At 43.7% G+C, this 12,593-nt stretch overlaps 1 protein-coding gene across 2 annotated transcripts in view; it reads right to left on the bottom strand.

Annotated features, from left to right (window-relative positions):
- The window catches only part of PAMR1 (peptidase domain containing associated with muscle regeneration 1), a 73,816-nt gene that overhangs the window by 43,198 nt on the left and 18,025 nt on the right, over positions 1-12,593 (bottom strand). For both annotated transcript variants that reach the window (XM_084827937.1, XM_084827945.1), the window contains exon 3: positions 10,782-10,910. In XM_084827937.1, the coding sequence (XP_084684063.1) occupies positions 10,782-10,910 (129 nt within the window). The remainder of the gene's footprint in view (positions 1-10,781; positions 10,911-12,593) is intronic.

Raw genomic sequence — 12,593 nt, 5'->3', positions numbered from 1 at the left:
GTGCTTCATTCCACACCAGGGCTTGTTGGTTCCTGGTGTGAAAGGCTAGACAATTAATTACTTTGCCCCCTTGGCTGTCATTAGGATGCCGTTGGGATATGCCAGGATCCGCTGCAACGTACATGATAATGTAGCTTCCCACACTGAAGAGAGGAAACCTAGCACTGTTTCTGGCTCCCACCTCAAAACAACCTGGGACAAAGCTGCAGGAAACCTTCTTCAGAAGGACTGACAAGGTCCTTGAATCACCTCAGAGAACATTCCCCTTCGTTACAAGGGGGCTTTTGAGTTTCCTTTGTCGCTGTTGCCTTTGACGAGAAAGAACTGGTGCAAAGAGATGGTGGCGTGCTGGGAATACTGAATGCACCTTTCTCGGGAGTACAGTACAGTCTGAACTTGTGGAACATTTCTGCCAAGAAAATGGGGCTGGCCAACAAAGCAGGTGGTCCAAAGGCTAAAGAGAAAGCCATTCAAAGAATGCCTCCAAAGGAACAGGCTCAAACCTTCTTTGCATGAAGCCTATCTGTGGTCAGATCTGATCTTCATTTTCCTATCTCTAGCTCACCCCCAAAGAGGTTAATGTAACACCCTGCTGCCACCCCTCTGAGCAAATGATCAGGGCATCACGCTCCACCCTCTTCCCATCAAAAGGATCTTTTATCTCTTAGAGGAAAAGACCTGGACAGTTCCCAAGAATACTTCGCGCTCCAAATGTTAATCCTGGCAAATCCTGCCTTGTTCTGAAGCGTGTTGGGGGAAAGTAAGAAAAGAATCCCTTTTGGAAGATTGTCAGCATCCCTGTTCCTTTTGTGTCTGAAAAAGGAGGCAAAACTGTTTTCTGGGGCATATAAAAATTCTTGCTTGAGGTCAAACATTTAGAGAAAGAACAGTTACTGGATTTTTTAAATAACTGCAATTCACATTTCATATTTAAACAGATTTATACATCTTCCACCCTGCTCCCAATGCCTTTAGGACTAGTTCAGACCTCAAGATGTCCTCTAGACACAGTTCCTCTCATATATATATCATCCTGAGGAATTCCCCTAGTAAATTAACAGAACTGAAAAACCAACAGCAATAAGCAAGCAGCACCACTAGAGTTTCAGAAGCAAGCTGAGGTATGGGAGAAAGTGCCCGAAGTGGGAGAAAAGGGGAAGCGGGAAGGTCTTGCAGGAACTGGGATGGTTTCAAAGTGTGTGTGTGGGGCGGGGGAGGAAGTATGATATGCCAGATTCAATTATGTTCACCTGGAAAGAAATGGGGTGGTTCTACACCTGCCTGGAAAGAACTGGGATCGCATCTCACCCCACTTAAACCTCTGTCTTGGATCTCTCTCTAACAATCCAATCATTTCCACTGAGTCTACATGCTTTTTTGGGGGGGGGGGGGACTTTACATACTAATATCAGAACATAGTCCAACTTTACTGTGCGTGGTTCTGTTGGCCCCCTCTCAAAATGGGTATTATAAAGCTAGAAAGCACGCAGAAAAAATCATCCAAAATAGTCAAGGGATTGAAACACTGGCCCTACAAGGAAAGGCTAAAGTTTTTGGGATATTTTGTTTAAAAAAAGATGACAGAAATTTATAAAATAATGGGTGGTATGGAGAAAGTAGAAATTATTTTTGTCTGTTGCTTTTAACTCCAGAATTCAGGGTCCTCCTGAACAAACCCTGGCTTGTGATTCTGGCTTGTAAGGAGAGCAATAAGCCAGGGATCCCAGTTCAGATGTAAAGCTAAACAAACCATGGCTGGAGGTTTCCTGGTTTGTTTAACCATTCCCACTGGAGAAGGAGGCATGCAATCGGGCAGCCTGCACCAGCATGCTGGTTCCTTCCAGAATTCTGAAGAATTCTTGCTTTTTGGTATGTCTGAACCAGTTCAATAAAACTGATTAGGAATAGATTCAGAGCAGATTTCTAATAATAAATCTAAGATAATGGATTCCGGGGGGGGGGGCAGGATATGTCCTCACACAATGCACATGGAATGGAATTTGTTTCCAGAAGATGTGGTGTTGGACACTAGCTTAGATGTCTTTTAAAAGATCTATCAATATATATTCTCTATGATGGCTACATTAAAAATGTATGTTGCCTGGCTGGAGGGAGGATGGTGGACTTCCCAGAGCCATCTGGTTGTCCACTGTGGGAAACAGGATGCTGGACTAGAACGATGAGGGCTGTCCATCGTTTGAAAATCCGGGCCTTTGGGGGCCTGACAGATTCCTGCTGCCCGCCCTGCACGGCTTACATTCACAAGCTGATCTGCGGGTTTTCCCAAATTCCAGAAACTTTTTCCAGGGTGCAGGTGGGGGAATAGAAATTTACACAAATTGCAAATTGTGCAAATTACAGTTGAAATTTGCCCAAATACACAAATTGCAGTTGCAATTTGTGCAAATTTCTATTTGTGGAAAAAAACCACCCTGGAAAATCCACGAGCTGGTCCAACATGATGAAGATCAAGACAGGCCAGCTAGTGGGGAAGCGAGCCAAAGTCCAGGGGGCCAAGCTGATGAAAGCTCAGAGAGCTCCACCACCTGGATGGGTTTCTCTGACATCCCCACTTAGGGTGCAATCCTACGCATGTTTAGACAGAAAAAAGGCCTACAGCGTGGCTGGCTGAGGGATGCTAGGAAGTTGTAGGACGTCTTTCTGTCTAACCATGAATAGGATTGTGCCCTTAAGAAACCCTTCTGTTTCTCACCACCAACACTAAAACATGACCAACCTAGAACGAAACCAGCTTTCTTCAGAATACTTTTGATGCTGAACAGGAGAAAAAAAATCCAAATTTGCCATGATGTCCAATTGGACCTCAGTCTTCTATCAGACCATGTGTATTAGAATAATTTGTCTTCTTGCACAGGATTTATAAATCACGCTGCCCATTTAGGTTTATGCTGAGTGAATAAACATGGAATTATTCTCCTCAACACTCTGTACTTTCCTCCCACTTTGGTGAATCCAAGACTAGTCTCATTGGTCTACTTCCTGGCACACCATTGGGGGAAAAACTTTCTTCAGGCTGAGTTATCTGACAAGCTGCCTCCACTGTTGTTGCTGCTGCTGCTCTTCCATTCCCGTCTTGCTTCACTATTTCTGCCTGGGTTCGCCAGGTTTTTCCTGGCCCTGCTATGGTGCCTTCAAAAGATCCTGATGCACAAAATTGTGTTCTCCCACTGCCTCTCTCTACGCTAGAAAAAGCTGCACCTGCACAATTGCTGCAGGTCTGGTTGCTAGAAGAACCTAATCAACTTGGTGGTGGAGCGAAAGTGCTAAATTTCTCATGGAGGCTGTTAAATCCTATTAGAAACTCATTAGTGGCAAGAAAAAAGAAATGTCTAGCCCTGATAGCCGAAAGGAAACTATATAACTACAAAAATAATTTACACACTTTCACATCATCCAAAAACCTGAGCACAAAAAAGCAGATTTTTAAAGAGGTCAACATGCAGCCTGGTTTCAAGCCAGGTTAAGACAGAGGACGTGTATATCAACTGATTTATTCCCACTAAAGTTAATGGGACAAAACTGGCTTAAAGCCAAGACATTTGGCTTTATTGGCTGAGGACTGAACTGCTCAGATTTTCTTCCTACCTCAGGTTGCCACATTTTTACTGACAGTGATTAAAACTGCAGTCCTAGCCCAATTACATGAGAGTATTGAATTCAATGGCACTTACTTCTGAGTAGGGATAGATGGATCTGTCAAGTTCAATTGTGCTCAGTTTCTCATTTTTTTTTTATCATTCTGTCCCACTTCTGCATTAGTTTGCTATTTTTAAAGTCCACATGAGAAGTCATACATATTTTCCTGATCATTTCTCCGAATATATGTGTTTTTGTACACACTTTCCCGAGTATGCACATTTTGCAAGCAGTTTTCTTAATGCAATGCAGTTTTGTGTGCACTTTCCCCTAACATACACTTTTGTGTGTGTACACTTTCCCCTATTATATGCATTTTTATGCACATTTTTTAATTTGCAAACTGCATTGCAAATTTGGAAAAGTGAGAATGTCACCATATCACTGTGTCCCGGTTCGTGTATAGGTTCAAGAAGTGCCGATTTGGTAAGTTCGCATTAAAATGGAAACTGAACCAATTTCTCACCCATTCCTACTTCTGAGCAGACATATATAGGATTGCCTTGTCAGTGCCTTTGCCAGCTGCAGAAGAGGAAGAATATTGGTCTTTCTGCAGCCAATCAAATGTCACCAGGTAGCAGTACATAAATGGGCCTTCTCATTGGTAGCACCCACCCTTTGAAACACTCTCCCACATGTTATTCAAGAGTCATAAACCCTGGCAAGTTTTAAACACCTCTTAAAAACACACGCATTCACACAGGCTTTTCCTGACCTGTGAGGGATTCTGTTACCACCCTGTTTTATTACGATGATGATATAATGTTTCTAAATATTCTTTACTGTTTTAAATTATTGATTACTTTATTTTGTTTCTATATTGTTACATTGTATTTTAATGTGTAAGCACTTAGGGATTTTATTATATTCAGAGAGAAATCCTATGGCTCCTAGACAGCATCTGGGGGGCCATAGGATACTTCAGATTCCTGGACCGAAGTTGGAGACAGCATTCCAACCTTGGACCCAGGAGTCCGAGCTCCCCACCCCCTCCCCCTCACAGCCGGTGCAGAAAGAACCATGATGGCTGCCTCTCTGAGACTACAAGAGCAACCTCAGAGAGGAAGGAAAGGGGGTGGTTCTGTGGGCGAGGACAGGAGGGGACTGCGGAGGCCGGCTTACAAAGAATTGTCCAGCCTCCTTCCCTCCTGCTCCGCAGAGCCCAGTTAGATGAAAAAGCCCATCTAGCAAAAATGCAAAGCAGGAGGAGCACGGAGGCAAAGATCACCTCTGCCCTCTTCCTACTTTGCATAGGATGCCCGGCAGAGTCCGAGTTCAGAGGCTGATGGGCATCCTGATAGGATTGCGCTCTAAGTGGTATAATAATAATAATAACAACAATTATAGTAGCAGTAGTGGTAGTAGTTAAGCTTTTTCCAGCATGGACAAGCAGTGAAATCTTCATGGATTTTAGCCTTATCTGTACTACTTTCATCACATCCTTCAAGCCAAGATAGCCACGGCCTCCTTTCATACAATGAATTTAGAACAATAAAACAAATTGGGTTTCAAATTATATTCCATTAATTGAACTCCTTACTGTATATAGATACCCACAGCTTATAGCACTCCATATTATTATATTTTAATGAAAAACAAAATGCATTTCTAAGTCCTCCGCCTTGTTCCAGCCATGGTCACTACTACCTAGTTCAGACTGTTGTGTCAGCAAAAACTGGATGTCATCAATATAAACTGTGGCATCCATGAGCAAAGGCAATAGCGGAAACCCCCAAACGCTGGTTCAATTATTACTTTGCATATTCCTGTCATGATTTTCTTCTTCACACATGTAATTTTAATGCTGTCATTTCCCATTAATCAATTACAATGAATATGTCTGGGATGGAAGGGAATCCCTCTTTCAAAAAACTGACTATACATTACTTCCCCCCCCCTTTTTTTTTTTTTAACATGGAAGAGCTCCTCAGCACCACCTACTGCTTGGATTGAAGTACTCGAATAAATTGTAACCTGTATGACTTCTTAGAAAATTATTTTCAGGAAGATGGGTTAGCCAGTCTGCTCTGTACAGCCTTGGGCGTACAACAGACATGTGGCTCTTTGATGAACCCTATTCTTGACCACCACCCAACCTATATTCCTTATAATTTAATCTCCTGCAAATATGGGCATAGACAAGTGCATATACACATATGCACAAACACATAAATGAGCTTTCCCCTCACCCTTTCTTAAGATTAGCTGTTCCTTTTGCTGGCTCCCTCTCAAAAAATGTAATTTTCCCACACCTGGGCAGAAAACTGGCCTCTGCTCCTATCCTTTGATAAAGGACAGATAAAGGAGCACAAAGATTAGCTTGGGAAAAAAAGGAAGGTATGGAGAGACATAATAGAGATGTACAAAATTATGCAAGGTGTGGAAAATGTGGATAGGGAGACATTTTTCTTCCTCTCTCATAATACTAGAGCCCAGTGCGGTCACCCCAAGAAGCTGATCAGTGGGAGATTCAAGACAGATAAAAGGAAGTACTTCTTCACACAGCACATAGTCAAACTACGGAATTCCTTATCACAAGATGTAGTGATGGCCACCAATTTGGATGGCTTTCAAAGGGTTTTAGACAAATTCCTGGAGGAGAGGGCTACCAATGGCTAGTAGTCCTGATGGCTATGTGCTTCCTCCAGTACCAGAGGCAGTATGCCTACGAACACCATTGCTGGGGAACCTGGGGGGTGGGGAGGGTGTCACTGCACTTGTGTCTTGCTTGTGTGTTCCTGGTCAACAGCTCATTGGCCACTGTGTGAACAGAATGCTGGACTAGATGAACCTTTGGTCTGATCCAGCATGGCTCTTCTTATGTTCTTAAGATGTTGTGATCTGTGAGATATTTTAAAAGAAGTTCAGAATACGGAAGGAGACAGTTTGCCTCTGGAAGATTTATGAAAATTAGAACATAGCAGTTGCCGAGTAAGAGCCAATAAGCTGTGTGTGTGTGTGTGTGGAGTGGGGAGGAGGTTGGATAGACGTTGGATAGCCACCTGCTGCAGATGCTCCAGCTTCTAGCTCTGGGTTTCTTGAATCAATTAGATGGCCTACAAGGCTTCCTCCAGCCTTGTAATTCTATATTTGGCTGTAACTATTAGCACAATGGCGAATGTAACCTAGTCTGTAGCAATCTACGGCTTTTTTTAAAAGGTGGTGTAGTAGAACCAAGGCTCACAGGGATGCAGCGCCAGCACTTTTTCATTAGCAGGGACACTGACATCATGTGCTGCCACCACTCCTTGGAATTCTCTGTTCCCTATGACCTTAGCTGCAATCCTCACACTAGCGGTGGGGGGGGGGGAAAGGAAGGATTCTCCCAGGAACTATATGTTGTTTGTAACAACAGAATGTAAAGTATTTTGGTGTGGTTTAAGAACATAAGAACAAGACCAACAGCAGGCTTGGTCTTGAAAGTAGACCCATTAGTGCTACAGAACTCCTGCTCCTGGTGGAAAAGGAAAGTGCTAGAACTGGTTTGTTGACATGGATTAACACTACTGCCTGCATTTTTGGATTCTCCTTGGGGGTGTGGCTATGGGAACTGTCAGGATGAGCATCTGCACTTCAAAATCTACCACTACACCACTAGTGTTTTTCCTGTGGCGATGTGTTGCCCTGGTCGTGGGTGTTGCGCTCTTAGGTTAGAGGTGCCAAGATAGTGATAAATCAGATCTATAGGTTTACTTACAAGGAGACTTTATTGGGTAACTTACAGCACACAGGCGTACCCAATGGTTGGATCAGACAGCTTCTCTGAACCCAGAGCCACGGGTTACAATGGGTTTTATACAGTACATGCTAGCCATGAGGCAGCATGACACTAGCAAGTGCCCCATCGCATCCATTCCCAGCATAGGCTAGAAGTGTTTGGTTCTCAAGCACAGCCACCTGCGGCTCAGCATAAACACACAGCTTCACTTCCCAGGCACAGCCTGATAAGGCTTTCTACTCATTAGCAAAGAATGCGCTGAGAAGGCTGTTATCGGCCCATTGAATCATCTTCACATGCTCAGAGGCTGACTAGCAAGGGAATTGCACCAATAATGAACTTAAGCAAGCATTATGGATCTCTAGGCCCCTCTAAGACTACAAATGACTTGGCTATGCTCCTGGAGCCAATACAGGTGACAACTTTGCTTTCTGTAAGAATTATATTCATACTAAACGCATCAAGCAATAACCAGTCTCCACATATTCAGTGGGGTGAGGTTAGCTTGGAGGAAGCTGGGATGGCTGATTTTTCATATTGTAATTAACAGCTCCTGAAGGAAGAAGTGTGGGGGGGAAACAAAGGTTGGTAAAAGTAGGTTGTAATGGCAGGACAGTAAAGATGATATACTTAGTGTGTGGTGGACCATATTACCTCTGTGGCAGGGGATAGGGTAGTGCTATGTCGGCACCTGTGGGCTGCTAGCCCACAGTATATCCCATGCAATCATTGCACCTGCTGGGGCAAAAATTGGGGGATGGGTTCCAAAGTTCTCCTGAAGCTGTAAGGAAGCTGCTCAGGGGTCTCCTGGAAGGACAGGGGAAAGATGTTCAGTGGAGGCTGGTGGCTCCGATGTCAGTGGGGAAGTGAATCCCCTCCAGGTTTCAGTCAGGATGTTAAAGGAGCTATCCAAAGTACTAAACCATATATCCAAAATAGGTTCAGTACCATGGATAGCTCCTTTAGAGTTCTGTCTGGTTCTGACTGAAACCTGGAGCGGATTCCCTACCCCACTGACATCAGAACCACCAGCCTCCACTGAAGATGCGTATATCCCCTTGGCCAGATGCATATTCTGAAATGAGTGGACTAACTGAGTGTGAATCTTGCTGCAGGGAATATGTACGTCCCTCTCCCTAGGAATGACAGGGGAAATGGTGCTCATTCATTCTTCCCTTCTTGCCACTTCAGCAGAATGGCAGAAGCAATCACAGTTTCCCAGCAACAGGATTGTTGTTTCTATCAGCTCTCATCCTGCACCCACAAAAGAGAATGATTCCTGGATTATTTTGTAATAAGAACATAAGGAGTGCTCTGCTAGATCAGACCCAAGGCTACCTGGTCCAACGTCTTGTTTCCGACAGTGGCCAACTAGATGCCTATGGGAAGCCCGGAAGCGGGATAGGAGAGCAAGGGCCCTCTCCCCTGTTGTTCCATATCAACTGGGATTCAGTGGCATGCTGCCTTTGATCCTGGAGGCACCATACAGCTACCATGACTAGTAGCCACGGAGACCTTATCCTTCCTTAATTTGTCTAATCCCTTTTTAAAGCTCCCTACATCTTATGGGGCTTTCAAAAGGGATTAACCCCTTTTAACCATCACCACATCTTATAGTAGTGGATTCCATCGTTTAACCATGTTCTATGCAAAGATATGCCTCCATTTGTTTGAACTGAATCACCCACCGTTCACTTCCATGGAAAATACTGGGTTTCAGTATTATGAGAAAGGGAGAAAAAAATGCTCCCTAGCCACTTTCTCTACACCATGCATAATCTTATAAACCTCTCTCATACCTCCTGCCCTTACTGGCACCTGCACAAAACCCATAGCCTCTGGAAAGGCTTTGGAATGAAGATTAAGACATAAACCAATAGTAAAACCAATGCTAAAACTTTGCAAGCATTAACTGAATCCCTACATCTCATCATGGTGTCCCATCAAACCGCCCCAACCTGAACCCAGTCCAGAAGTTGGTGGGCATCAGATGTGCATAATGAGTCCCCACATAATGTGGTTTCCCTCTTCACTTCAATGGAGAGAAGAGTTCTGTGCTCATAACAGGATAGGGACCAGGAGACACTGGAATGGGACAACTGTCTTCTGACCCTCAAGAATCCCAAATTATTGTAATAACCGCCCAGGTGTCAAGGGCTCCTTGGAGGGCTCTCTCAGTCTAATCCAGTAGCCAAGTCCAGACACAGACAAAGGGATTCTTTTCAAAGCTTTATTCTTCTTTTACAACTTAATAACTCTACAGGTAGCAACTAGATCTGAGCAGCAGCATCCCTATGCCCTAAGTTGGAACAGTTGGTCCCCGTTTGAAAGGCAATTACTGGCAGACCCCTGAATATAAGGACTAGGGAGAATCCCTCCCCTTTTCCCTTGGATCCTCTGGGCGCAACCGTTCTTTGAGCGCGAACCATTTGGCGCCGCTCTCTGCGTCTGCGCCGCGCATCCCCCCCAGTCTGCTATCTGTGCTGAGTCACTCCCTGGACTGCTTTCTAAACTAGGAATGTGGGTGGGAGGAATCTCCGTCAGCTGTTGGTCCTGGGAAAAAAGGAGCGCACTCCTCTCCCGAAGGAGCGACTGCTCTTCCTCAGCATCAGAACTACTCTGGGATTCTATGGGCTCAGTGTCCACCCTGACACCAGGTGCAGTTGCATTTTACAATTTCATTTATTTCATTTCATTTATTCAATTTATGAGTTGCCCTGTAGCTCAAGTTCTCAGGATGATGTATGTAATAGAAGCAAAAATAAAAACACATAATGAACACACTAAGGGCGCAAAACACGCTAAGGGCGCAGTGCTGGCTGGAGCATGCTGGGAGTTGTAGGCCTTTTCTCTGTCTAAACATGCATTGTTTAGGATCGCACTCTAAAAGTATTGGTTTTAAAAGAAGCAACAAAAATCCAGCGTTTAAAAAAGATAAATAACAGAGCAGCTATAAACCTGGAGAAGATGATTTAAAAATGCAGCATTAAAACTTATTAAAAAATAAAGCAAGGATGAATTGCAATTAAAAAATAAAGCAAGCATAAATTGCAAAAATAAGCATAAATTGTTTCTGATTTCCCCATTGTTTGTCCTTTTTCACCTTTGCCCTTTAGCTTCAGGATACGGTTCTGGATGCCACTGTTTATATTTCAAACATCGTTATCAATTCTGGGCCCCTGAGATAGTAGCAGACTACAAATATTAATTTGCATTTAAATCGCTTCTCACATTATCCAATTTTCTGAGCGTCACACTGGCCATCACAACAATATGGAACGTAGACGGGAGGCACTTCGGAACTAGTTGCAAATTCCCTCTGCTTGTCTTCATTCACTCTCCCTTGCGCCACACCTGAAGCGCCGCCCTTTTCCCCGCTGTAAGGCAAAGCACTGGCCATACTCACTCATGCAGTCCCCTCCATACCAGCCAGCTCTGCATTCTGCACAGTAGATGCCCTTGATGTAGAAGTTGTCCAGCGTTCCTCCCCAGGAGCCATTGCGGCAGGACTTACAGTTCTCAAAAATCATGCAGCCTGGAAATACAGGGAGACCATGGGGTGGACAGAAGCCTATATTCAGCTGTTCTGGATAGGAAATGATGCCTGTTCATACTGATCTTTCCCCCAAATACTTGAGAAACTGCAGCCTATGTGGACAGTATCTCTGATGTCATTCAACAAAACCTGGTTTGGAAAAGTGATCTGAGCAACATCTTTGTGTGTTTGTGTATGTGTGTATACACACACTCACACACAGACGTGTATACACACACACACCAATTTATAAACCTAGTATAAATACAATAATACGATCTGGGTATAGCAAACTAGAAAGCTTCGGCTATTGGGCGGTATAGAAATGAAATAAATAAATATAAACTAGAATGAGTGGGTTAATATGCTAGCAGAAATCCACTAGCACAACGGGACTTTCTCCCTCTCTTCTTCCACCCTTTAGCCACTCCATACCACCTGAAAATCTGCTCTGCAGGGTTTCCTACATAACCAGAGCAGATTTTGAGGGTGAGAGGGGGAATAGCATGCAACAATCCAGGACCATAATTGGCAGCAGAATCAGATCTGACCCAAATCCTAAATCTTTGTATATCTTGAATGGTTGAGCATTCATAATATGGATCTCAGTCTCACAGATGAGTCAGAATCTCACAAACATACCTGACTATTATGTCAAAAAAATGCAATACTACTCATACAGAATACTGAAGAAGTTTAGATCAGGCATAGATCTAAACTGTTGGAGTTAACTCGTGTGTGTACATTGAGCAACAACGGAGCAACCGAAAGGGGATTGGCTTACATCTGTGGATAAATAGAGCAGGAGATCATACGCTACAGCTAACAGGCCGTCAAGCACAACGTTTATGTCGGACAGCAGGAACAAGTGATAAAAGACAGAGCATCTGGTAAGACGGAGTCTGGAAACGCATGGGATACCTACAGGATTTTCTACATGAGGCATTTATTGTGCACTCATCATTTATTTTATTTTTATTTTATTAAAACATTTCTATCCCGCCCTATATCATTAAGATCTCAGGGTGGTGTACAGATAAAATCAGTTTAAACAGTATAAAACAATAAATAATTTAAACACCTAAAAACATATTAAACTATTCAGCTAATACCAGTTAAAATCTAAAACAATAAAACAGTTAAAACAATGTGCTAGAGAATGCATTTAGCCCTCAAAGACTTTGGTAAAAAGGCATGTTTTTACTTGGCGCTGAAACGAGACCAATGTCTGTGCCAATCGGGCCTCCAAGGGGAGGGCATTCCACAATCGGGGTGTCATAGCAGAGAAGGTCCTCTGCCATGTCCCACCATAGTGTATGTCTCGTACTGGTGGGATGCAGAGGAGGGCCCCTCCAACAGATCTCAGTTCTCAGGCAGGCATATATAGGGAGAGGCGCTCCCTCAAATATCGAGGTCCCAAGCTGCTTAGGGCTTTAAATGTCATCACCAAAACCTTAAATTCTGACTGGAAACATACTGGCAGCCAGTGCAATTCCTTTAAAACTGGTGTTATATGGTTTTTATGAGGTGTTCTGGTCAGCAGTCTAGCTGCTGCATTTTACACTAGCTGCAACTTCCAAGTCATCTTCAAGGGCAGCCCCATGTAAAGTGCATTGCAATAGTTTAATGGGGAAGTTACCAGCGTGTGTACTACTGTGGCTAAGTTATCTCTGTCCAGGAAAG

The sequence above is a fragment of the Heloderma suspectum genome, chromosome 1 (genome assembly GCF_057233095.1).
Source record: "Heloderma suspectum isolate Gila_16-S chromosome 1, 16-S_ref, whole genome shotgun sequence".
NCBI lineage: Eukaryota > Metazoa > Chordata > Lepidosauria > Squamata > Helodermatidae > Heloderma > Heloderma suspectum.
The sequence above is the reverse complement of the archived record's forward strand: the minus strand, read 5'-3'. Positions and strand labels throughout refer to the sequence as shown.